The sequence below is a fragment of the Anolis sagrei genome, chromosome 7 (assembly GCF_037176765.1).
Source record: "Anolis sagrei isolate rAnoSag1 chromosome 7, rAnoSag1.mat, whole genome shotgun sequence".
Lineage (NCBI taxonomy): Eukaryota > Metazoa > Chordata > Lepidosauria > Squamata > Dactyloidae > Anolis > Anolis sagrei.
Genome location: NC_090027.1, coordinates 32,979,569 through 33,007,106, shown reverse-complemented (window position 1 = coordinate 33,007,106; position 27,538 = coordinate 32,979,569). Strand labels below are relative to the sequence as shown.

The following is a 27,538-nucleotide window of genomic DNA, read 5'->3' as shown; positions in this document are numbered from 1 at the left end:
ACTATCAACTCACCCTCCGCATGTGAGGTTCGCTCAGTGATACGATTTTTGTCAGCAAGGAACCTGCCTGCTGCAGAAATTCGAGAGATTTGTGAAGTGTACGGTGATACTGTTATGAGTGAAAGCAAAGTGCGTAAGTGGGTACGACAATTCAAAGATGGCCGTGACAACGTCCATGATGAGGACCGCTCCGGTCTTCCTTCTTTGATTACAGACGATTTGGTTATCGGAGCAGGCGGCAAGTTTTTATGAAGGGGGTATTTTGAAATTGGTTCAGAGGTATGATAAGTGTTTGAACAAACTTGGCAAATATGTCGAAAAATAGAGTGAAGTATGTACTTTCTGAAAATAAATTTACTTTTTGGAAATAAACTTTAGTTGTGTACTTATGTTCCAACGGACCTTACTTAAAAAATACCCCTCGTACATAAAATGATGCCCATATTCCCCTAGACAGCAAGGGCCAAAACATGAGGGAATCCCAGGAGTCTTTTAAAAATACAACATTCTCCAAGCTTGTCTAACAGTTCCACCTTGCAAAGTGATTTTTCTTCATCTAGAGCGTTATAGGCATAAGCTGATCTATAGTAATACCTAGGTGAATGTTCCAGGCAAGGAAGAATAGGATTCTTAACTCCAGAAAACTTGATTGAGCCCATGTCGCCTTGGATTTCTTGATTCCACAAGCATAACCCACAAGGTGTGGCCTAGTTTAACATGATCTCTTCTACAGGTGCCTCATTGGGGTTGGGCAGGGATGGTTGAAAAGGCAAAGCTCCTGAAACTCTTCGAAAGCAAGTGAGCAATATTTGTGCTTCTTTGCAATGTCTATTCTGACTCTTCTATTCAGTTGAATGGTCACCTCATTCAACCCGGGTTGGGTAGCCTATGTGTACAGCTTCACAATCCTCATTTGAAGCATTGTCTTCCATTCCCAGTTGGGTTTCTTCGAGTTGAAACTAACAATAGTGGTCAGGTCATGATGTGATTGTTTTACTTTACTGAATGTCCTGTACCTCTCAGGAATGGAGGGTGGGGTGAGAAATGGTACATTTGGAAATGAGCAATTTACAAACAGTCCATGGGTCTGCAACTTCATTCTGTGCTTGTCTTACTCCAGGACATGAATGGCCTCGAAGAAGGAGTGGTGTTCCTCCCCACCATGAATACCAAGGAAGTAGAGAAGCCATGTGGTCCAAAACGTTGGGTCTTCGTGGTTGCCATCCTGTCCATCAGCCTTCTCCTATCTCTGTTGGTTGGGTTCCTGGTCTGGCACTTCAAATGTAAGTGGTGGTAGGTTAGGTCTGGATTGAACACTTCTTTAAAAAGTGCCATAGGTCTTTAATTGCTCAATGTTACCTCTGATCACCTGGCGAACCTGTGAATGGATGTCAGGTTGATGAAATCAGATTGCGATCTGCATATGATGAAAACCTTTGGTGCTGGTCATGGACCGTAACAATAATAAATAAATAAATGATGAAAACCATCATATAAATTCCTGTTGGAGAGTTCACTACAATTGTATAAACAATGTTCATTGTCCAAAGTTAAGATCTTTTCGTATTCCTTTTCCTATTGTTTATTGTTGTATTCAGGGTTGTAGCTGGAGGGGAATGAAATGAGAACATTTTTCCCCAGTAAGAATTTCTCCCCAGTCCCTAAATTTCTAAAACTGCAGTCATTTGAAATGCCATTTCAGCATCTAGAAACATGGTTTGGGCATCTAGAGAAAGGGGCAGGTAGTGACCAAGGGATTGCCACTCTGCATCCCACTGTTGGGGAAAAGATTTATTGATTAGTTAGGAGCTCCTGGTGGTACAATGGCTTAAACCCTTGTGCCGGCAGGACTGCTGACCAAAAGGTTGGCGGTTCAAATTCAGGGAGCTGGCTGAACTCCTGTTTGTCAACTCCAGCTTTTCATGCAGGGACATGAGAGAAGCCTCCCACAGGATGGTAAAACATCCGGCCATCCCGTGGGCAACGTCCTTTAAGACATTTCTCTCACACCAGAAGCGACTTGTAGTTTCTCAAGTTACTCCTAACATGAAAATAATTTGATTAGTTGATTGACTGGGTCCAAATCTGTGAGAAAGGTAATGTACAAACGCCAAATCATTCATTCATATATATTTCTATATAAATAAAAATGTAATATTCGTTTGTGGGATTAACATAACGCAAAAACCACTGGACGAATTTTAAAAAAAATATTTTTATTGATATTTTGCTTTGTGAGCGGATTTATACAATTAATACATGTCAATAGATGTCAATAACCACATTTCTCTACACCCTTCCATTATCCTCCACCTCCTTCATTCAATTCCACTGGATGAATTGACACGAAATTTGGACACAATACACCTATCAGGCCAACGGGTGACTATCATTCATAAAAACACTGAAAAACACAGCAGAAGGGACTTAAAAAGTCAAAGAACAAAAAATACATTACAACGCATGTGCAAAACCACATATGTACACAAACGCACACATATACACAATATACAGAAATATATACACACATATATGCACATACAAAATACATACACAGAATGGGGAAAGGAAGTAGAGAAGGAAAGAAAGAACGAAAGAAAGGCAGAGAAGGAAGGAGAGAAGGAAATTAAAAAGTGAAAGAGGAAAGAAAGGAGAGAAGGAATGAAAGAGAGAAAGAGGGAGAGAAGGAAGGAAGGAAAGAGACAAGGAAGGATGGAACCAATGAGCAAAGGAAGCGAGAAAAGAAACAGGTAGAGAAGGAAGAAAGAAGAAGGAAAAGAAAAAGAGGGAAGGAAGGAAAGAGGGAGGGAAGAAAGGAGAGAAAGAAGGAGGGAGGGGGAAAGCTGGCTACAGCAACGTGTGCTGGGTACAGCTAGTGTGTGTGTATGTATGTGTATTTATGTATGTGTATGTGTATATGTGTGTGTGTGTGTGTGTGTGTGTATATATATAATTTTGCTACTGCTTAATCTGGTTGCTTACTTGGGATTTATTCAGGGTAACTATCGGTGTCATGAAGAAGTGCCTTAGATTTCACAATGTCATAAAATTTAGTTCTAGTATATGTAGTTACATTTCCTGGATAGTTGCAAACTAGTCATATACTCAGGCATCCTGATTCTCATCATAGATATCTGCAAGCAGAGACATTAAGTGAAACCAATAATATTTCATTAGCTCTGGGTTGTCAGGGAGGATGGTGAATCTATTTTAGGCTTTGAAAGAGCTATCCTAGGTGCTGAACCGATTTTAGTGTCCTTACTGCATGGACATGAAAGCTACTGATGTAGGTTTTTTTACTCACCTGTCACACTTCTGCATTTAAGTAGTTGCCCAGTCTCAGTTGATAGTGTCCACAAAAACATAAAATTGTACACAAGGTCATCTGCCCAGAGATGGCAGTGTTTGGTAACGCCTCCTCTTTGGAAACCTAAGTAGGGCATGGATAGAAAATGTGTGGCGTTCTGATGTTGTAGGGCAACAACTATCTGATTTTCTCAACGTAGACTGTAAGGAGCTTCTTAGACTTGTAGTACCTTAATTGAGTGGTGCACGATTCCCAAGCTTGGTGTAGACTTCAAGGACAGAAGATGAGACAGATGGTACACAAGTTGTGATACCCGACTGTTATTGCACACTCAAAACATTAGACGTTCTTGGGTTCTAAGTGATAAGACATACAGTATTCTTAGAAGAAGTGGCCAAATGAAATGATTAGTTGTTGTTACTTCTTGTCATTTGAAACAGAATGTATTTTGTAATTGGGACCTTCCTCTTTCTCCCAATGGCTTCTTTTAGATAGGAATGCCAATGTCCAGAAGTACTACAATGGGCACCTGCGGATCGTAGGGCAACAGTTTGTGGATGCCTATGAGAATTCCAGCACCCCTGAATTTGCTGCTCTGGCCAGGAAAGTGAAGGGAACGGTAAGCAACCCTGAAATCTCTTGACATCATTTGAGAAGTGCAACTTATTATAGCATAGATCCCTGTGCTTCTCTGACGTGTTGGGATACATTGGATATTTAGCTTTGAGATAATGACTGCCATAACACTCAGGAGAAATGGGAAGCATTAATTCGTCTTGTCCAGTATAGTCTGGCTGGTAAATTGCTTTATCAATTGAATTTTCCTGAGAACTTTCAATACAATGATGGGCAAGTATAACCCCAGGGCCCCCCAGCGGCCCTCCAGCAATCAATTTTTAAATTTCCCACCATGTCCCCAAATGCTCCTTTTGAAAAATGGAGACTTTTTCAAATAGTTTTGGGCTTCACTCCATTTTAAGTCTAGGAGAGGCCTTAAAAAAAAAGAAACAGTGAGTACAAAATAGCAAAATAAGACTTTTTAGGTTTAAAATGGTCTAGAACAGCCTTTCTCAACCTGGGAGTGGGAACCCCTGGGGAGGGTCATGAGGGGGTATCAGAAGGGTCGCCAAAGACCATAAGAAAACACAGTATTTTCTGTTGGTTATGGGAGTTCGGTATGGGAAGTTTGGCCCAATTCTATCATTGGGTTCAGAATGCTCTTTTTGAATTTAGGTGAACTATAAATCCCAGCAACTAAAACTCCCAAATGTCAAAGTCTATTTTCTACAAACTCCACCAGTGTTCATATTTGAGCATACTGAGTATACATGCCAAGTTTGGTCCAGATTCATCATTGTTTGCGTCCACAGTGTTCCTTAGATCTAGGTGAACCGCAACTCCCAGACTCAATATCAATGCCCACCAAACCCTTCCAGTATTTTCTTTTGGTCATGGGAGTTCTGTGTGCCAAGTTTGGTTCAGTCCCATCATTGGTGGAGTTCAGAGTTCTCTTTGATTGTAGTTGAACTATAAATCCCAGCAACTACAACTCCCAAATGACAAACTCAACCCCCAACCCCACCAGTATTCAAATTTGGGCATATTGCATATTTGTGCCAAATGTGGTCCAGTGAATGAAAGTACATTCTGCATATCAGTTATTTACATTACAATTCATAACAGTAGCAAAATTATAGTTCTGAAGTAGCAACAAAAATAATGTTATGGTTGGGGGTCACCACAACATGGGGAACTGTTTTAAGGGGTCACCGCATTAGGAAGGTTGAGAAACACTGGTCTAGAAGATCTAAACTGGTCCAAGTCTCACTGGCTCAGCTACAGATTCCAGCTGGAGCATTCCCTTTTCGTCCTTGGCCATGCCCAGCTCAGCTGATGGTAAGCAGGCTATTGCACTCTGCTTACCTTGGTATGTCTCCTCCAATCAGGTATTGAATCGAAAGTGATGCCGATGGCTCCCAACCAATTATTTACAAGCTTCTAGGCTTTGGGGTGATGCTTTCCCTTTCTTCTCTTTACCATTCCAAATCGCTTCAGATAAGGGCTCCATGCATATTACACATTTATAGTCCTACGTGACACTGTCGCTGCCATGGAAGCATCTCATGGATTCCTGGGATGTGGAGTTTTGGGAGGAAATTTAGGATTCACATTCAAAATACTTTAGTGTCTTACCAAACTACAAACCCCAGGAATGCATAGGATGGAACCATGGTCATTCAAGTGGAATAATAATGCTATCATTATGCAGTTATAAATGGGCCCATAGTCTTTTAAATTCTTCAGTGACTTCAGTAACTGGAATGTAAAACCCTTCCTCCATATTCTTCTTATTGCTGAGTTGAACTGTTCTCCCAAAATGGAATGATGGAAATGGGAATCCCAAGTTGTCCTGGCAACATTTATTCTGTATCCCAAGGACTATCCGGACCTATGTCAAAAAAGTGGGTAGTCCTAATATGAGAACTAGGAACATAGAACATGAATCGTCAGATGACTCATGAAATAAAAATAAATACATTGATGCAACCAGAAACTGTGGGCCCATTCTAAGATCCAAATGTATTAAAATATAATTGTTCTCAAATTTATGTAATTTTAAAAATGTTTTTTTTAGATCCTAGATATCTATAAAAAAAATCAAGACATTGGCTCTTTCCACAAGGAAACTGAGATAGTTGCATTCAGGTGAGTCATCATTTCTATTGAAGAAATCCTGTTGCTGTAAATTTTTCTCCTCCTCCATCAACTCTTCCTCCTCCATCACCTCTTCCTCCTCCATCTCCTCCACCTGTTCCTCTTCCTTTATTTTATTTATTTATTTATTTATTTCAAGTATTTATATCCAACTCAGGGCGGCTTACAACTGGCAAACATTAGATGCCAACACCAAAACAAACAAGAGCAATATAAGCACGAGTTAAACATTACTTAAAACATTAAATTATAAAATATCAATTAAAACATTATTAGCAACAATTCAACCATGTCCAAATCCGATTCAGCATCCAGAGTCCTAGTCTGAGGCCTGTCTGTTGTCAATTCTCATGAGTCATTGTGATTATTACTGTTAAGCCTGCTACCCGAAAGCTGGCCCCGTAGCCATGACTTGAGCTTTTTTTTAAAGGAGAGAGATGCAGCCGACCTAATTTCACTTAGAAGTGTGTTCCACCACCGAGAAGGCTCTGTCTCTCGTCCCCACTAATCACACTTTGGGGGATGTGGATAGAGAGCAGGGTCTCCTTAGACGATCTTAAGCTCCAAGGTGGATCATAGAGGGAGATACGTTCAGATAAGTAAGCTGTATAGGGCTTTATAGGCCAAAGCCAGCACTTTGAATTGTGCTCAGAAGTGGACTGGTAGCCAGTGGAGCTGACATAACAGGGGGTGTTATGCTCCCAGTATGCTGCTCCGATGAGTAATCTGACTGCCACCTGTTTGACTAGTTGGTGTTTCCGAACAGCCTTCAAAGGCAACCCCATGTAGAGTGCATTGTACTAATCTATTCGGGATGTAGCGAGCATGGACCACTCTAACCAGATCAGACTTTCCAAGTAGAAGAAGAATAGGAAAAATGCTAAGGACTTTACCCTTACCTGTGATGTGCACCACAATCCCATCCTTTCCTTTTTTTTTTTAAAAAAAATATCTTTATTGCTTTTCTTAAAATATATAAGTATACAAGTAGATAGTACTGGAAACTTTTAAACTTGTAAAAGTTTCTCACTGTATGGGGAGAGAGAGAGAGAAAAAGGGGGGAAGAAAGGGGGAGAAAGAGGGGGTAAAGCTAAAGATGTAATAGGAGGGGTGTCCAATTTATCTTCAAATCAGTTCAGTTTCCTATTGTCTTGGGTCTCGTCGTGTTGAGAGACGTTGGTTTCCTATTGTGTAGAGGAGAGTCTTTCCATTCAAGATACAGTTGGGTAGAGGTGTAACAATAACCTGTAGTTTGTGAAATGGTTTGATGATTTGGACTTTGGTAATTCAACTGGAAAATAGAGGGAGAAACCGTGGAGGCCGTGACAGACTTTGTATTTCTAGGTGCAAAGATTACTGCAGATGCAGACTGTAGCCAGGAAATCAGAAGACGCTTACTTCTTGGGAGGAGAGCAATGTCCAGTCTCGATAAAATAGTGAAGAGTAGAGACATCAGACTGGCAACAAAGATCCGCCTAGTCAAAGCCATGGTATTTCCTGTAGTCACCTACGGATGTGAGAGCTGGACCTTAGGGAAGGCTGAGCGAAGGAAGATCGATGCTTTTGAGCTGTGGTGTTGGAGGAAAGTGCTGAGAGTGCCTTGGACTGCGAGAAGATCCAACCAGTCCATCCTCCAGGAAATAAAGCCCGACTGCTCACTGGAGGGAAAGATACTAGAGACAAAGTTGAAGTACTTTGGCCACATCATGAGGAGACAGGAAAGCCTAGAGAAGACAATTATGCTGGGGAAAGTGGAAGGCAAAAGGAAGAGGGGCCGACCAAGGGCAAGATGGATGGATGGCATCCTTGAAGTGACCGGACTGACCTTGAGGGAGCTGGGGGTGGTAACGGCCGACAGGGAGCTCTGGCGTGGGCTGGTCCATGAGGTCACGAAGAGTCGGAGACGACTGAACGAATGAACAACAACAACAATTCCATAGTTGATTTATCATTTCTCTGAGATGGTAGCGCCTGGACACCCAAAAGTTGAAAACCCCTTTTCATTTTAGGCATTAGTTCAGGTAAGGAAACAAATAACATGGCAGCAAGTGACACCTAGTGAAAGAGCACAGGGTTACAAAGTGGAGTCTTTCCATGAAAGTACATAAACTACAAACAGCAACACTGACTGACTTGGCTATACAGTATTGAAAATGATTAATAGTTTACTATGTGGTGTGTTGTAAATTTTGTGATTCTCATGTTATGTGAGCTTTGCACTCACAAATGAGAACCACAAAATAGGAGGTAGTTAAATTGGGTGAGGAGCATCTTATATTTGGGCTGGGGCATTGATGGAAGAATTCCTTTTCGGATCTCAAAGACGACTGTCCATTGGGTGGAATGTAGTACTGATAGATAATAAAGAACTGAACCAAGTTCCACCAAGCCAAACACAGGAAAAGTATAAATGTGGGCTTGCTGTTATGCACCACTTTAAATTCTTTTCTTCAATGTGGATATATAACAAATGTGGACACAAAACTTTAGTGTAAACACTCTTTAAATGAGACAGTCTAACATGACTGTTGTAAGGCAAAAGAGCCTTCCTGCTATGCTTGAAGCCAATCTTCAAGACAGATAATCAAAGATATCTATTCACAACCCTTCTAGGTTGCACTCTGGATCAAATATGTATCTGTTTTTTCTCTCTCTCCATTCAGTGAGGGCAGTGTCATTGCTTACTACTGGTCAGACTTCAGTGTTCCTAAATACAAGGTGAATGTCTTTGAAAACGCCATGGCAAACATCGAGGCTCCACCCTACATGGAGATACATAAGGCACGGAACCCAGAGATGCGAATTGAATCGCTTGTTGCCTTCCGTAAGTCCTCTTTCTGCCTCTCCTTCCCACCTGCTATCTTTCCAGCCTTGGCTTAACTTTGGGGCTCATGAACGTGTCACCACCAAGGAAGCCTGGGATACATCTTTTGACTTTAGCAGTGAAGAAATTGGTGGGCTCTTACTTCTAGCTTGGTCAGTGGTTAAACAAGGTGGAGAATAGATAGGTCATCCATTTCTTGATTTCTAATGTTTGCAAAAGTTATGCCTGAATGGATGGAAAGTTGGAAAATCTCACATTCAAATAAACTCACATTCAAGTGTCCCTAGTAATGAGAAATGCATCATCCTGGATATTGTAGCACTATGACTTTAGAATTCTTTACCAACTCTTATGGTGGCTTGGGCTGGTGAGAGTTGCAACTCCACCACTCCTCCTGCTCCTCCTCCTCCAACTCCTCCTCTCCTCCATCTCCACCTCCACTTTCACTTCCTCCTCCATCTCCACCTTCTCCATCACCTCCTCCTCCATCTCCTTCTCCTGCTCCATCTCCTTCTCCTCCTCCATCTCCTCCATCATCTCCTCTTCCACCTCCTCCTCCATCTCCATCTCCTACTCAGTCTCCTCCTCCTCCATCTCCTCCATCTCCATCTCCTCACCCATCTCCTCCTCCTCCTCCTCCTGCTCCATCTCCTCCTCCCCCTCCTCCATCTCCTCCTCCTCCATCTCCACCTCCTCCTCTGCCTCCTCCATTTCCTCCTCCTTCATCTCCTCCTCCTCCATCTCCTCCTCTGTCTCCACCTCCTCCTCCTCCTCCTCCATCACCTCTTCTTCCTCCATCTCCTCCACCTCTTCCTCTTCCTGCATCTCTTCCTCCTCTGCTGTCACCAAATTGACTACTACTTATGGTGGCCCCACAAATGAGAGATCTCCAAGTCATCATATCTTTAACGGCTCAAGACTCAGTGTGACTTCCTTGATTGAGTCTATCCAACTGAAAGGTGGTCTTCCTCTGTTCCTGCCTTCTATCTTGCCAAGCTTTGTTGTTGTCTTTTCTAATATCTTCTCATTTCCTTAATATAGCAAGCTTAATTCAACCATTTTGGTTCCAAGAAAGATCTCATCTTGATTTGTTCTTGGAACCATTTATTGCAAATTGATATCCCTTCCCTCCAATTGCATTCTAATGGAATTTCAACTGAAATAGCACTAGGGTTATTTCATTTACTTATTTCATTTACATAATTAAGCTCATAGCACAGAAGACATGAGGTTAGACCTGTGCTATAGAGGTCACGTTCACCGCCCCTTCCTGATCTAAAATGTTATTTCAGTGGAGCGTGTGAACTAGCAAGTTGCTTGATAGGACTTGCAAAATTTGTAATGTTGGGTGGATTTGTGGGAAATCGGATGATGATGATGAAACAAAAAAAATATTTTCAGCCTGGTCATGATGATTCATTCACTTTTGCTGAGGGCTTTGGCATGGAATCTCACAAAGTACACATCAAAATAGGGAGGTTGTGCCAACCTAACTCTTTCTCCTCAGGAAGGCTTGGTAGAATCGGTTTGTTCATAATATTTTGTGTGTTTCAACTTACAGCTTCTGATCCGGATATAATAAAGGCATCAGGAGACAGTGAGTAATCCTTTTTTTATTTGTACATTCGTAGCAGTAAAGTAGTAATCAGATTCAAGGTGCTGGTCTTAACCTACAAAACCCTATACGGTTCTGGTCCAGTGTATCTGTCCGAACGTATCTCCCTCTACGTCCCACCTCGGAGTTTGAGATCATCTGGGGAGGCCCTGCTCTCGACCCCACCACTCTCACAAGTGAGGCTGGTGGGGACGAGAAGCAGAGCCTTCTCAGTGGTGGCCCCCCACCTGTGGAATTCACTCCCGGGGGAAATCAGAACAGCACCAACCCTCCTCTCCTTCAGGAGGAGGGTGAAGACATGGCTGTGGAACCAGGCCTTTGGGCAACCAGGCAATTAGACAATGACAACCAAATAAGACAATCAGATGTGTAAGATCGGCAGGATTGTCGAAATGGAACCAAAACAGATCTTTGAGTTAATTGTACACTGATGGGTAGGAGGAAGATCCAGGTTTGTATTGTTTTTACTGATTTTATCATTTTACTGATTTTATTGGATAATGTTGAATTGTGGGAATTTGTACTGTTATATTTTTGTGATGATTGTTTGTGTAGCAGGCGTCTAAGTGCGCCTTGCAGCTGTAAGCCGCCCTGGGTCCCCTTCGGGGTGAGAAGGGCGGGGTACAAGAACCCCAAATAAATAAATAAATAATAAATAAATAATGAGGCAGATGCATTCCTTCATTCCATTTGGAACAATATATGGTTTGTGCATCTTCCAGTTGACTCCAGCTTTTTGGTGATCTTGTAACAAGTGATATTTTAGGATTTATTTAGAGTAGGTTGAACATTGCCTTCCTGTATGACTGAGAGAGAGTGGCTTACCAAAGCTCACCTTATCAGTTTCCATGGGGATTTTCACCCTCTCTTCCAGTGTCCTAATCCAGCACTCAAACTTTTACTCACAGATGATAGGAGCCTCTATTCCTTGAAGAAAGGACTGTTGTGTTTTGCCCACTTACATGGCAGTAATTCTCATTGGACTCTACTGGGCTTAATTCTGAACAGACATTTAGATGATTGTGTATTAAGAAATATGTAGAACACATCATGCGATGTGCGGGGCTTGATGAATGCAAGGCTGGGGTTAACATTACTGGAAGAAACATTAACAACCTTAGATATGCAGATGATACCACTTTGATGGCTGAAAGCGAGGAGGAGCTGAGGAGCCTTCTAATCAAGGAAAAGAAAGAAGAAAGTGCAAAAACTGGGTTGCAGTTAAATATAAAAAAGACTCTGCTTTAGGTTTCCTCTCAGTTGCTCTTTCAACCTTGTTTACTTTTCTAAGATGTTTTAGTGTCCTCTTTTCTCAGATTTTTCTGTTTCTTTGCTTGTTTCCTTTCACCTGTGTAGACAGCTGCCACTATGCCTTGCATGCAAAAGAAGGCGTAGTCACCCGTTTCAGCACCCCAGGTTTCCCGAACAGCCCTTACCCTTCCAATGCACGTTGCCTTTGGGCCCTCAGGGCCGATGCGGACTCTGTCATCAGCCTGACCTTCACAACCTTTGATGTGGAGCCGTGCTCTGTTGGGAACGACTTCGTGAAAGTGTACGACTCGCTGAGCCCTGTGGAACCTCATGCACTGGTGAAGTAAGTGCATAGGATTGTTATTAGGCTAAGGGATGGAGAGAGAAAATCAAGGCGAGAATGCTGAACAAAAAAGATTCGAATGTAAATAGTTGACATATTTAGGAGGTTGTCACCCCTTCTCTATGAACTGGAAAATAGACCATTTAAAATGGGCAGGGGCTGCATGTTGCAACAGTGAATGGGAAGAACTCATCTTTCAGAGCTGCTACTCTGGTAGAGGTTGACTTCAATCCAGCTAAAATAAACTCATTGAATCAGTGTGATTTACCAATGTGTTGATTTTCCATCCCTCAATTAATTCAGTGGGATAGGCAATGTCTGCTTTGGTCCCACACCTGGAATATTGTGTCCAATTCTGGGCACCACAATTGAAGAGAGATATTGACAAGCTGGAATGTGTCCAGAGGAGGGCGACTAAAATGATCAAGGGTCTGGAGAACAAGCCCTATGAGGGGCAGCTTAAGGAGCTGGGCATGTTTAGCCTGAAGAAGAGAAGGCTGAGAGGAGATATGATAGCCATGTATAAATATGTGAGAGGAAGTCACAGGGAGGAGGGAGCAAGCTTGTTTTCTGCTTCCCTGGAGACTAGGACGTGGAACAATGGCTTCAAACTACAACAGTGGTTCTCAACCTGGGGTCCCCAGATGTTTTTGGACTTCAACTCCCAGAAATCCTAACAGCTGGTAAACTGGCTGGGATTCCTGGGAGTTGTAGGCCAAAACACCTGGGGACCCACAGGTTGAGAACCACTGAACTACAAGAAAGGAGATTCCATCTGAACATGAGGAAAAACTTCCTGACTGTGCTTCCAACTCTATGATTCTATGATTCTATGGTCAGCCTTCACCTGGGATACTGTGTCGCCACAATTTAAGAGAGATATTGACAAGTTGAAAGGTATCCAGAAAAGGGCAACTAAAAGGATCAAAGGTTTGGAGACCATGAATCCCTCTGAGGAGCACCTTAAAGAGCTGGGTCTGTTTATCCTGCAGAAGATAAGACTGAGAGGAGACATGATAATCATGTTTAAATATTTTATATGATGCCACAAGGAAGAGGGAGCAGGCTTCTTTTCTGCTGCCTTGAAGACTGGGACTTGGAACAATAGAGATTCCACCTGAACATTAAGAAGAACTTCCCAACCACAAGAGCTGTTCAACAGTGGAACTCTCTGCCTTGGAGTCCAGTGGAAGCTCCTTCTTTGGAGGCTTTTAAACAGAGGCTGGATGGCCATGTGTTGGGAGTACTTTGATTGTGCTTTTCCAGCAGGTCAAGGGGTTGGACTAGATGGCCCTTGGGGTTTCTTCTGTGATTCTTTGACTCATAGAATCATAGAGTTGGAAGAGACCTCATGGGCCGTCCAGTCCAACTTCTGCCAAGAAGCAAGAAAATTATATTCAAAGCACCCCCGACGGATGGGCATTCAGCCTCTGATTAAAAGCTTCCAAAGAAGGAGCCTCTACCACACTCCAGGGCAGAGAGTTCCAATGCTGAACAGCTCTCACAGCCAGGAAATTCTTCCTAATGTTCTGATGGAATCTCCTTTCTTGTAGTTTGAAGCCATTATAATCATGTTTAAATATCTGATAGGATGCCACAAGGAAAAGGGAGCAGGCTTCCTTTCAGCTGCCTTGAAGACTAGGACTGGGAACAATCGAGATTCCACCTGAACATTAAGAAGAACTTCTTAACCATAACTGGAACTCTCTGCCTTGGAGTCCAGTGGAAGCTCCTTCTTTGGAGGCTTTTAAACAGAGGCTGGATGGCCATCTGTTGGGAGTACTTTGATTGTGCTTTTCCTGCAGGTTGTGGGGTTGGACTAGATGGCCCTTGGCCATCTTCTGTGATTCTTTGATTCAGGTCATGCGCTGCAATGATGCATCCTCAATTCCAAAAATCCCATGCTCTTTGGCCACATTATGTCACAAATGACAGAGGCAGCAACGATTGATAGGCTGACTTGAGAGATGTATTGATCTTAGTCCATGGAATAGTCACAACCAGTAATGTGTGCAGGTTAGCTCTTCTGTTTACTTACTCACTCTTCTCTTCCTCCTCCTTCATAGGCTCTGTGGCAGCTTCAATCCCTCATACAACCTGACGTTTGTCTCCTCCCAAAATGTGCTGCTGGTCATGCTCATCACAGACGCGAAGGGACGTCATCCTGGCTTCCAGGCAGAGTTTTTTCAGATGCCAAAAAATAAACGTAAGAACTTTATGCTGCTCTGTTCTACTCTGTTCAGGGTCAGAAGCATTGTAAAGCATTGGGTGTTTTTTTTTTAGCAAAAGAGGAGAAGGACAGATCAAAAGTGACTACTGTTGAAAACATCTTGAGAGGATAAGACTTTGAATAAGAAGGACCCCGAGGTATAGGTTCCTTAGTCAAATCTCAAAAGAGCTGGTAATAAATAGCATCTCTTGCCTGCCTGATCTTTCTTAATGAGAACTGGTCAGGAGTTGCTTTGACTTGATCAGGTGGATAGATTCAAACGGGTGAAGTATAATTGGTCCCCTGGGTTAAACTCTTGCCTTTTAAGTAAACCTGTTCTCTCCAGAGACTGGCTTAACCTCATTAAAGGCTGAACTGCACGACTTTTGTCTCTTCCTATTTGCTCATCTTGGATGCTCAAAAATAGGGCTGACTTTGTTTTCCTTTTCTTTTAGCCTGTGGTGGGGTTTTGACAGGAACATCTGGAAACTTCACCACCCCTTACTATCCTGGTCATTATCCTCCTAATATGGACTGTGTATGGAATATCAAGGTAAGAGGCCTAGAACAAGAATGAATCCTTGCTTATTCTTGAATTCGCATTGTAGATTAGGAGACAGAGCCCTGGATCTTATTGAAAGCCCAACTGGATAATGATTTTATAATTTTATTTATTTATTTATTTGCGGTATTTATATGCCGCCTTTCTCACCCCGAAGGGGACTCAGAGCAGCTTACAAGATATATTTTCATACATATATTATTAGTATAGTACAATATCAGTATTATATATTACTATATTGCACTATACCATTATATTGTAATATTATTAGTATTATTACATGTAATGTAAATATATAATTATAATTATGATATTGTATTATTATTACTAGTATTATATTGTACTACATTATAATATTATTAATATTATATGTATATACAATACACTATATTATATTATTGAGATTATATTACATTATATTAATGAGATGCTGAGGGCTTGTGTTTTTATTGTTTTTACTGTTTTTATATGGCCTATATTATATGTTAATGTTCTCAATTATATTTTATGTTGTTGGTGGCATTGATTGCCGGCTGTAAACCGCTTTGAGTCGCCTTTGGGCTGAGAAAGGCGGTATATAAATATAGTAAATAAATCATAGAATCATAGAGTTGGAAGAGACCTCATGGGCCATCCAGTCCAACCCCCTGCCAAGAATATTGCATTCAAAGCACCCCTGACAGATGGCCATCCAGCCTCTGTTTAAAAGTTTCCAAAGAAGGAACCTCAACCACACTCCGGGACAGAGAGTTCCACTGCTGAACGGCTCTCACAGTCAGGAAGTTCTTCCAAATGTTCAGGTGGAATCTCCTTTCTTGTAGTTTGAAGCCATTGTTCCGTGTCCTACTCTCCAGGGAAGCAGAAAACAAGCTTGCTCCCTCCTCCCTGTGACTTTCTCTCACATATTTATACATGACTATCATATCTCCTCTCAGCCGTCTCTTCTTCAGGCTAAACATACCCAGCTCTTTAAGCCGTTCTTCATAGGGCTTGTTCTCAAGACCCTTGATCATTTTAGTCACCCTCCTCTGCACACATTCCAGCTTGTCAATATCTCTCTTGAATTGTGGTGCCCAGAATTGGACACAATATTCCAGGTGTGGTCTAACCAAGGCAGAATAGAGGGGTAGCATGACTTCCCTGGATCTAGACACTATACTTGTATTGATGCAGGCCAAAATCCCATTGGCTTTTTTGCCGCCACATGACATTGTTGGCTCATGTTTAACTTGCTGTCCACAAGGACTCCAAGATCTTTTTCACATGTACTGCTCTCGAGCCAGGCGTCCCCCATAAATAAATAATAGACTCATTGCGTCAAAGAGTGTTTACTTGCTATTCAACATTTATTTCAATGTGTCTACTAGACCTTGCATTAGGATCCAGTCCAGAAAGTGGGAACCTGTTGTAGCTTTGTGCAGGTGCAAATGCCATTGCACAAATGGTTGTGCTTTCTTGGTGGTTGGCATTCCTTTTGGGTTGTGCAAGTCTTGTGATGTCACCATCAAGGGCTGTGCAAGTCTAGAAGTGTACTGCCTATGTGTTCTAAAAGTGAGGGGCTTTTCAGTGGTGCAATTTAGCCCTGAAGCATAGGAATGGATGAACTATGCAATAGATGAACATAATGTCTACTACAGATTCCACTTGTACCTTGTTGTGCCAGGTACCAGTGCATAACAGAGATGGGCAAAATGTGCACCATAAGGTGCTACTAGGTCCAAATTTGCACCCTTGAAGAACCCCGAAACCCACTTCCCTACATTGAATTGGGGGAATTGGCTCAAAATTGCCACAACCCTAGTAAAATACAATGGATTTGTACTCACAACTCCCCCTATAACCCAAAATAATAAGTCTCTCACCACTAGATCAACTCAAAATCAAACCACAAGTGACTTCACTTCTGATCATGTTGGGTGTACAGATCTGCTGCGATGTGATGTCCCAAGAGTACAAAACCTGGGAAAACTCCAACTCTTCTGTTGTATCTACAGAACCTTGTTGACTCTGCAGCTTGCAGCTATAGAATGATTTTCGTTCTTTAACCTTGAAGAAACTGAGACTTCCTCTTCCTAAAGCCCAATTTGTTGGAAAAGCTGGTTGCGGCTTCTAGAAGCAGAAGTCCAAACATCTGAAGGACTAGTGTTGAGGACTCATCAATGAGACAGGAATGTTGCATTGTTATCTAGAGTATCTCTGGAAAGCAACAGAAAAGAGAAGTAGTTTTGTAATACTAGCACCGCCTCCCTCCACCTTCCTCTCTTGTTTTCAGGTCCCAAAAGATAAGAATGTGAAGGTTCGCTTCAAGGAGTTCTTCCTTGTGGAGCCTGGACTTCCATCTGATTCCTGTACCAAGGACTATGTAGAAATCAACAAAGAGAAGTAAGCACTGAGTCCTGATGTTGGGAACCTCAGGCTTCCATTTTCCTGTTGAAATTGGAATTAGAAGCTTATTGTGGCAGTAGGACTGAAGAATGATTCATTGCCCATAGCTGGCAATACGTATAACATAATTTTATTATTACTTCATAACTATAATTTTGCTATTGTTATGAATCGTCATCTAAATATCGGATATGCAGGATGTATTTTCATCCACTGGATCAAATTTGGCACACATACCCAATACACCCAAATTTGAATACTGGTGGGGTGGGGGGGTTGATTTTGTCATTTGGGGGTTGTAGTTGCTGGGATTTATAGTTCATCTACAATCAAAGAGCATTCTGAACTCCACTAATGATGGAATTGAACCAAACTTGGCACACAGAACTCCCATGACCAACAGAAAATACTGGAAGGATTTGGTGGGCACTGACCTTGAGTTTTGGAGTTGTAGTTCACCTACATCCAGAGAGCACTGTGGACTCGAACAATTATGGATCTGGACCAAATTTGGCACAAATACCCGATATGCTCAAATTTGAATATTGGTGGGGTGGGGGTTGATTTTGTCATTTGGGAGTTGTAGTTGCTGGGATTTATAGTTCACCTACAATCAAAGACTATTCAGAACCCCACCAATGATAGAATTGGGCCAAACTTCCCACACAAAGCCCACATGACCAACAGAAAATACTGTTAGCAACCCCTTTGACACCACCTTGCAACCCCCCCAGGGGTCTCGACCCTCATGTTGTTCTAGTGCAGTGGTTCTCAACCTGGGGTCGCCAGATGTTTTTGGCTTTCAACCCCCAGAAATCCTAACAGCTGGTAAACTGGCTAGGATTTCTGGGAGTTGTAGGTCAAAACAACTCCAGGTTGAGAACCACTATTCTAGTGTGTATTGGTTGAGACCAGCATACATTGCTGCACTGCCCCATTACAGAGCTTCACAATCGATTAACAAGGTTTCTTTGCTTCTCTGTTATATAGTTCATTATACTTAAAGTTACATAACATTGATCATAACAGAGGATTCTGCTCATTGCTCTCACTTTGTTGGCTCAACTTTTGTTTGACCCCTGCCTTCATGTGACTCCTCAGGTACTGTGGGATGCGTAATACTTTTGTGGTGTCAAGTAAGACCAACGAAATCACTGTCCGTTTCCATTCGGATCTTTCGTTTGTAGACACTGGATTTTGGGCTGAGTTCCTGTCCTACGACTCCAATGACCGTGAGTAGAAATGCAAATACTTGGACTTCTCAAAGGCGGCCACTAATGTGTAAGGGAAGACTTAAAGTATACGGAGAGCAGTAGGGCTCTTGGAGTTCTTTGGAGTGAAAAGTTTTGGGTGAATGTGCAGGAAGACCTAGGAGAGATGCATCCTAGGTAAAAAATGGCGAATGAACTCTTTTGCACCATCGTAGAACACTGAGTCATCCATTTAAATTGATTAGCAAACTATTAACATGGAAAACTTGTTCAAGTTCCCTTTTCTCATTGTATAGTGGTAGGTCCATATCTCAGTGGAGGAGCAGGTACTTTGTGTGCTGGAAATCCAAGCAAGTGAAAATAGAAAATGATAGGAAAGGCATTGGCATTTTAGAGTGCATCTACAGTGTAGAATTAATACAGTTTGACTCCACTTTAGCTGCCATGGCTTAACCGCATCTCCCACTATAGACCAACTCAGACACTGCGGTCATCGGAGGAGGTCCTCCTCTCAGTTCCACCTCCGTCCCAAGCATGGCTGGTGGGAATGAGAGAAAGGGCCTTCTCCATGGTTGACCTCCACCTCTGGAACTCCCTTCCTAAGGAGTTAAAGATGGCCAACTCTCTCCCCGCTTTCAAAAACAGCTGAAGACATACCTTTGCTCACTGGCTTACGAGGAGGAGGAATAGTAGTTGGTAATACTACCATTATACCTCTGATTAATAGTTGCCATCCGTATCCATGCCCTGCTCACCCCAACAGCTCAAAAGATATCTTGAGCAATGATTAATCAATTTGCCAAAAAGAAATGGGAAATTATTGTTTCTGTTTGATGTTTTGTCTTATGTCTGTTATAACAGGCTGTGCATTTTTTCTAATTTTAGTTTGTTAAGTTATAATTCATATTTATATGTTGGGTTGTATAAATTTTGTTAGTATGGATGTATTGTTGTTGTATTCGGGCATTGAATGTTTGCCTTTCATGTTTGGAATCCACCCTGAGTCCCTTTGGGGAGATACGAGCGGAATATAAATAATGTATTTATTATTTATTTCATGCATTTCTACCCTGCCCTTCTCCCCGCAAAGGGGGACTCAGGGTGGCCTCACATAAGCAACATGTGATGCTGTCAGCATATAAACAAACAAGGATTACAGTTAAAACAGTAAAAATCATTAAAACATATTATACAAATCATTCAACAATAGATTAAACATAAAAATTAAAACCAAGACCAATTCGGGTAAATCTAATGTCGCATATGTCCTAAATTTTGGTCCCAAAGTCTTTGTCCCAAAGCCAAGTCTTCAATTGTCTTCTAAAGGACAGGAGGGAGGTGGCCAACCTGATGTCCTTTGGGAGGGAGTTCTACAGACGGGGGCCACTGCTGAGAAGGCCCTGTCTCTCATCCCCACCAACCGCATTTGCAAGAGTGGTGGGGTCGAGAGCAGGGCCTCCCCTGATGATCTTAAGCTTTGTGGTAGTTTGTAACAAGAGATACGTTTGGACAGATAATCTGGGCCAGAACCGTTTAGGGCTTTAAAGGTTAAAACCAGGACTTTGAATTGTGCTCGGAAGCTGATTGGCAGCCAGTGGAGATGGAGCAGCAAAGGAATAGTATGCTCCCTGTATGCCACTTTGGAGAGCAGCCTGGCTGCCAACCGTTGGATTAATTGAAGCTTCCAAGAAGTCTTCAAAGGCAGCCCCACGTAGAGAGCATTGCAGTAGTCTGTTCGGGATGTAACCAGAGCATGGACCACTGTAGCCAAGTCAAAATTTTATTATTAGTATATATTATTATTAGTGTCACGGAGTCATGGGAATGGTACTTTTACAAGATACCTTCTCTGCCTAAGAGTGCTGGTACCTCATCAAATTACAACTCCCAGGTTATTATAGCACTGAGCCATGGCAAATATTCTGAGTCTTTTTGGACGTGGTTCTTTTTGTTTGGCCGCAGAGACTATTGTGGATCTTTTAATCTCTTTTCCCTTTCCTCCCTCTTCCCGTTTCTCCATGCTGACCTGTAGCTTGCCCAGGGAAATTCACCTGTTCCAGTGGCCGCTGCATCGACAAGTCCAGGCGCTGCGATGGTTGGCTCGACTGTCCAGGTGGTGGGGATGAGAAAGATTGCAGTGAGTTTCCCATTTCAGCTCTCTTTTATGGGGTGGAAAATATACAGTGTTGCATGTAATCCAGTAATCTCTGCAAACGTACAAAACTTTGGCTACTGATCTTTTAGCTCCATCATTAATTCTGTCTTATTTAAGGGGTTGTTCGGGGAACTTGATGCCTCTTCCATCACAATTCAGTTTCTGCTGAGTAAAGACCAAGTTATTCATGTGTGTCTGTTCCTTGGGGGTAAAGTCTCCCATATCCAATTTGTAATATTTATATTAAAATTATTTATTTATTTAGAAATTTTATATCCTGTTCTTCTCTACCTCCGTGGAGGGATTCAGAACGACTAACAGCAAGGCAATAAATATCAGTTTAAAACCACATACAATACAACAAGTTAAAATACATATAAGTTAAAAGGCATATGAACCAATTCACCAAGTTAAAAACATCATCCAATTCCATCCGCACATTGTGGTCAAGAGCTCTTCATCCACCATCACTCTGCAAATGCCTGATTCCAAAGCCAGGATTTCACTTGCTTCCTGAAGGACAGGAGGGAGAGGGTGGACCTAACCTCATTCAGGAGAGAGTTCCATAGCATGGGGGCCACCACAGAGAAGGTCCTGTCTCTCATTCCCACCAGACGCACCTGCGAAGATGGTGGGACTGAGAGCAGGCCTATCTGGAAGATCTTAAAGCTCTTGATGGTTTATAGGGGAGAATACATTCGGACAGGTAAACTGGGCCGGAGCTGTAAAGGGTTTTGCAGGTTAAAATCAGCACTTTGAATTGTGCTCGGAAACTAATTGGCAGCCAGTGGAGCTGGCGTATCAGGGGAGTTGTGCGCTTCCTGTACCCAGTTCCCATGAGTAACCTGGCTGCCGAGTGTTGGACCAGTTGGAGCTTCCAGGCAGTCTTCAGAGGCAACCCCACGTGGAGTGCGTTGCAGTAGTCTATTGTTTTAAAGATTCAAGGAACATGAAAGGCATTGCAGACTCATCCAGCCAGAGAAGTCAGCCATAGCACAGCACCTGATGAACCCACCTAGACACAACATATTATTTGAGAACACAAAAATGCTGGACCACTCTTACAACCACCATGTCAGACTACACAGAGAAGCCATTGAAATCCACAAGCATGTGGACAGTTTCAACAGAAAGGAGGAAACCATGAAAATGAACAAAATCTGGCTACCAATATTAAAAAAAACTCTAAAATTACAACAGCAAAACAACAGAGAGGAAACAATCAGGCACATCCAATCACCTCTCAACAAAAGATTCCCCCAGGCACTGCCAAGCCATCAAATGCTAATTAAGGTGGTCAGTTATAACATTTACACCTAGCTCCTTTGCCCCACCCAGGTTATTCTACAGATATATAAACCCATTTTCCTACTTCCAACAGACCTCACTACCTCTGAGGATGCTTGCCATAGATGCAGGCGAAACGTCAGGAGAGAATGCCTCTAGATCATGGCCATATAGCCCGGAAAAACCTACAACAACCCAGTTTTAAAGATTGTTTTAATGCACATACCTAGCGGTTTTGGGTCCCATATGGCAGAAAAGTGATATATTTTTTAAAAACCAGATGAATAAATAAATCAGTGTTCTTTAACAGGAAAGATTACTTCATTTTTATTCACTCATGCCCCCCCCCCTTTTAATGATATTTTTATTAAGGGGGATATGGCTAACTCTGTAAAAGGTCTTACGGATCCCATGTTCCCTTTATCAGTTCTAACCCCTTTGCTCCTTCTATCTCCAGATTGTACTGAAAAGCAGCTCCGGTGCCGTAATGGTTGGTGCAAGCCGAAGTATTGGCTTTGCGATGGCGTGGATGACTGTGGGGACAACAGTGATGAACTGCAATGCCGTGAGTAATCTCACTTGGATGGAGAGCATGAGTGTCTGCATGAGCAGGGAGGGGTTTCTGGCTAATTTCCCTACAACAAGGATAGGTCTATGTAGCCCTATGTAGGGGGATTGTCAACCTTTTTTCAGTGTTGTTTATCCTGGTGAGAGTTGCAGACAGTTGCACAACTTAAACGACTTTTGGAGCACTTCTGCCCACAGTTCCTACCATTCTCTATAGCAATGCTTCTTAAATTCTGGGTCTCAACCACAAATGAGGTCCACTTAGCTCAGTGTTGGTGCCCTGAAGAGTTTGCAAACAATAAAAATGTTCTGAATATCACCTAGTGGTTGTATTAGACATTTACACTAGTCTGTTGTGCAGTGTTTACAGTGGACTCTGCAGACAATGCTTCAGCTATACGTCATAAAAAGGAAACTCAGCCTGTTTAGCAAGCCTTGCAAATGCTGCTTTGTTATCAGTAAATGTTTGGGTTTTTACATCTATGATATTTTTTTAAATCTAATGCGCATCTCAATTTCCAAAACCCTGAAATCAAAAAAAGTATTTGCTGCTGAATGTAATATGCAGTGGCAAAAAGTTCACTCTTTGTAATTTGACCAAAAAAGGTGAGCATTACAATGGCGGCATGCTTATAGTTCCGTCTTTAAAAACAAAAGTGTTAGAACACCAAAGCTTTCAGTAACAGAAAAGAAAACTTTGGGTTGCATCTATGCTGTAGAATGAATCCATTGTAATTGCCTTGGATCAATGCTATGGAATCACGATGGCTGTAATTTTACAAGATCTTGAGATTTCTGTGCCAACGAATGCTGATGCCTCACCAAACTACAGATCCCAGGGTTGTATAGCACTGAGTCCTGGCAATTAAATTTGAGATGATGTCCCTCAAATAGGAGCTTCAGGTGCTGCTGAAGCAGCTTCCCCATTTGCTTTGGCTCAGCACTAAGATTGCTGTATTATGCAAATTGTTATGTGTGTCTATATTATTTATGCATTTTGTTTTCATACAAAATGTAAGGTAATTGGTAGGTTATGTTATTTAATTTTTGTTCAGTTCTGTTGTAGCTGTTGTTTCCTTTTGACTTTTGATTACTTTTTTTTAATTTATGAATGTTTTTAACATTGGATATTTGCCGTTTTTTGTTGAAAGTTTTGTTGAGTCCCCATGGGGAAAGAGGGTGGAATACAAATTAAGTTTTAGTAATAAGGGTAAAGGTTTTCCCTTGACGTTGAGTCCGACTCTGGCGGGTATCACGCTCATCTCCATTTCTAAACTGAAGACCCGGCGATGTCCATAGACATCTCCAAGGTCATGTGGTCGGCATGACTTCATAGAATGCTGTTACCTTCCTGCCAGAGTAGTACTTATTGATCTACTCACATTTGCATGTTTTCGAACGATTAGGTTGGCAGAAGCTGAGGCTAGTGATGAAAGTTCACCCTGCTGCACAGATTCAAACCACTGACCTTTCAGTCAACAAGTTCCGCAGTTCAGCGGTTTATTATATACATATATATATATGTATATATATAATTATTTTACTGACACAAAAACACAGTATGTCACAGCAAACAAGATCTATATGTTGGATTTCGTATCACAACATCACAAGTCGAATACTTCCCAAGCGTCTAGGACTGTGTGATGTATTTTCAAATGATGCGTGCAGCTCAAAATAAGGTGGCCTTTTTGCAGTTGACAGAATGTTTATTGTTTCCAAATGCCAGCTGAGATCTTTTGGCACTGCACCCAGTGTGCCGATGACCACTGGGACCACCTGTACTGGTTTATGCCAGAGCCTTTGCAGATCAATTTTGAGGTCCTGATAACGGCTGAGTTTTTCCTGTTGTTTTTCCTTCATGTGACTGTCACCTGGTATGATGACATCAATAATCCAAACTTTTTTCTTTTCCACAACCCTGATGTCTGGCGTATTGTATTCCAAAACTTTGTCAGTTTGGATTCGAAAGTCTCACAGTATTTTTGTTTGTTCATTTTCTACTACCTTTGCAGTTGTTATTATCCCACCAGTTGTTGTTGTTGTTGCTGTTGCTTCTTCTTCTTCATAATAATAATAATAATAATAATGTTATTGTTATTATTATTATTATTATTCTAATGTGCACTCTAATTTTGGTGAGGTTATTCAGCCCAAAAAGATGAGCATTACATTTGAGTAAACAGGGTATTTTATATATCTATATACCCTGGGTGACATAAAAAGTTAACAGGCTGAATGGGATACCAAGGTTTTAAAAAGCCCTGTTCTAAAGAGTCCACATACCAAGAGGCAGAACAGAGCTTGGAAGAGTTTCTTTTCAGAATTGCTCCCTACCCTATCCTCATCCCAGCTAGTAGGCATGTGCAATCCATGGTTCTAGATGGTTCTAAAGTACTTACAAAACTAAAGTTCTGGTGGTGAAAACTAGTGGGTGCTGGTGCTTTGCTTCTACAGTGTTCCTAAAATTCTGGTGGTGAAACTTTCAGAACTCTAACACAACTTTCAAAATTTCATTATAAATGGCAGTTCCTAATAGGTTCTGTCATAAAAATCACCAATAATGAAATAATAATGACATTTTGAAAGTTTTGTTAGAGTTCTGAAATTTTCACCACCAGAACTTTAGCAACACTGTAGAAGCAAAGCACCAGCACCCCCTAGTTTTCACAACCAAAACTTTAGTTTTGTAAGTACTTTAGAACCATTTAGAACCACGGATTGCACATGCCTACCAGCTAGCCGTCCTGGTTGAAGGACTCAGAGGATTGTGATAACAAAAAGTTGCTTTTAAAACTTAAGCAAAGTGAAGTAGATACCTAGTATCAGGGCTGTGAATTGTTCCTGGTTTGCTTTCCGGTTCTTGTCATTTTCGTAGCTAGGCATGAACTTGTGAGTCCTTCTTCTTCTGACATCTGTATAACTGGGTTGGCTTTGGGTGTCATGGATATGGATTAGACCAGGCCATGGGGTTTGAGGGACAGGACCATTTTCTGGTGAACCTCAGACATCAAAGCATCTTGTACTGCTTCTGATCCCCTGCCTCTGCTCCCCCTTTGTCCAATGTGAGTGTTTCTTCATTGAATGTTTCCTCTCTCCTCTTATCCTTCAGAATGCCCTGCTGGGAACTTCAAATGCAACAATGGGAACTGCATCTCGGAGGCGCAGAAATGCAATGGCCGGGATGACTGCGGTGACGGCAGCGACGAGGGAAGTTGTGACTCTGGTAAGGACCGATCCTTGGAACAGAATTGTATGGGGATGGAGCAATTCCAAAAGTGGGAAGTAGGGCAGTGAACATGGGGCCCAAATAACGTAAAGCCAAGCTGAGGAACACATCTTGCTTAGGCACAGAAAATATTCCAGGATCCTAATGATTTCAATTTATATTAAACATACATATAGCATTGTGAGCTATGTTCCAAAACATCTTGACATGTCTTGCTGATATAGTAATGATTAGCACACTGAAATAAGATTCAAATAACAAGTGTGGCTTGTATAGTTTGAGAACAGTGCTTGTTCCTTATTGGGGAGTTTGTACATCATAGTCTTTTGCTGATCAGATCGAGCCACGGTGGCACAATAGGTTGAACCCTTGTGCCGGCTGAACTGCTGAAGGTTGGCAGTTTGAATCCATGAGACAGGGTGAGCTCCCATCTGTCAGCCCCAGCTTCCCATGCGGGGACATGAGAGCAGCCTCCCACAGGATGGGCATCTCATGGGCACCATCTTTGTAGATGGCCAATTCTCTCACACCAGAAGCGACTTGCAGTATGTTCTCAAGTTGCTTCTGGCATAATAATAATAATAATAATAATAATAACAACGGATCAAGTATTCTGCTGAAGTAATGCAGATATTCCAAAATTCTTTAATTCAAAGATGTAGCCATCTGGGATGTCAGTGTTCAAAGGGATCTAAGTGTGAGAGAGAAATTGTCGCACAAGCTTTTGAAGTCTAGTCTCTTGCCTCAGATGCCAGAGTTCTTGGTTCTGCTTTCTGGAGATGAATTAGTCATTCACTTAAGGGTGAGCAGAGGGTCTTACTCAGAAGGGAAATTCTCATTGCAAGCATGAATTGTGGTGTCTCCTCCTATAAGGAAGTGCAATTGCTTCAGAGGTTCGAAACATTCCTTGCTTTCTGCCACAGCTGCGAATGCACTGCTTTCCTGACACAAAGCTTCCTTCCTTGTGTTTTCCTTACAGTTGTCACAGTCCCCTGCCAGGAATACACCTACAAATGCCGCAACAACCTGTGTGTCAACAAGAGGAACCCAGAGTGTGATGGCAAAAAGGACTGTAGTGATAATTCGGATGAGGACAATTGCAGTGAGTAGAAGTAATATTTATTTCCCCTGAGGAGCCTGGGGGAGTCCGATGACATGAAAAGCAATTATATGTAGATTCACAGAGTTGGAAGAGACCCCAAGGGCAACCCAGTCTAGGGACACACCATCAAAGCACTCCTAACAGATGACCATTCTGCTTCTGCTTAAAATTCTCCAGGCTTTACATACCCCCCGGTGGCACAGTGGGTCAAACCACTGAGCTGCTGAACTTGCAGACCCAAAAGATTGCAGGTTCGAATCTGGGGAGCAGCATGAGTTAGCCCCAGCTTCTGTCAACTTAGCAGTTCAAAAATATGCGAATGTGAGTAGATCAATAGGTACTGCTCCGGCGAGAATGTAACGGTGTATTGTCAAAGGCTTTCATGGCCGGAATTACTGGGTTGTTGTAGGTTTTTTTTGGGCTATATGGACATGTTCTAGAGAACTCTAGACGTGGCCATATAGCCCAAAAAAACCTACAACACCCCAGTGTAACGGTGCTTCATGCAATCATGCTGGCCACATGACCTTGGAGGTGTCTATGGACAACGCCGGCTCTTCAGCTTAGAAATGAGATGAGCACCAGTAATAATAATAATAATAATAATCATCATCATCATCATCATTAGGTTCTTGTGGGTTTTTTCGGGCTATAGAGCCATGTTCTAGAGGCATTTCTCCTGACGTTTCGCCTGCATCTATGGCAAGCATCCTCAGAGGTAGTGAGGTGAGGTGAGGATGCTTGCCATAGATGCAGGCGAAACGTCAGGAGAAACG

At 42.1% G+C, this 27,538-nt stretch overlaps 1 protein-coding gene across 1 annotated transcript in view; it reads left to right on the top strand.

The window, feature by feature from the left end:
* The window catches only part of ST14 (ST14 transmembrane serine protease matriptase), a 69,412-nt gene that overhangs the window by 32,068 nt on the left and 9,806 nt on the right, over nt 1-27,538 (top strand). Inside the window, exons 2-15 of the mRNA XM_060787227.2 lie at nt 1,121-1,283; nt 3,799-3,926; nt 5,943-6,013; nt 8,686-8,846; nt 10,408-10,443; nt 11,818-12,055; nt 14,122-14,261; nt 14,720-14,817; nt 17,099-17,208; nt 18,313-18,443; nt 20,455-20,559; nt 22,322-22,429; nt 25,544-25,657; nt 26,640-26,762. Coding sequence (XP_060643210.2) covers nt 1,121-1,283; nt 3,799-3,926; nt 5,943-6,013; nt 8,686-8,846; nt 10,408-10,443; nt 11,818-12,055; nt 14,122-14,261; nt 14,720-14,817; nt 17,099-17,208; nt 18,313-18,443; nt 20,455-20,559; nt 22,322-22,429; nt 25,544-25,657; nt 26,640-26,762 — 1,726 coding nt within the window. The remainder of the gene's footprint in view (nt 1-1,120; nt 1,284-3,798; nt 3,927-5,942; nt 6,014-8,685; nt 8,847-10,407; nt 10,444-11,817; nt 12,056-14,121; nt 14,262-14,719; nt 14,818-17,098; nt 17,209-18,312; nt 18,444-20,454; nt 20,560-22,321; nt 22,430-25,543; nt 25,658-26,639; nt 26,763-27,538) is intronic.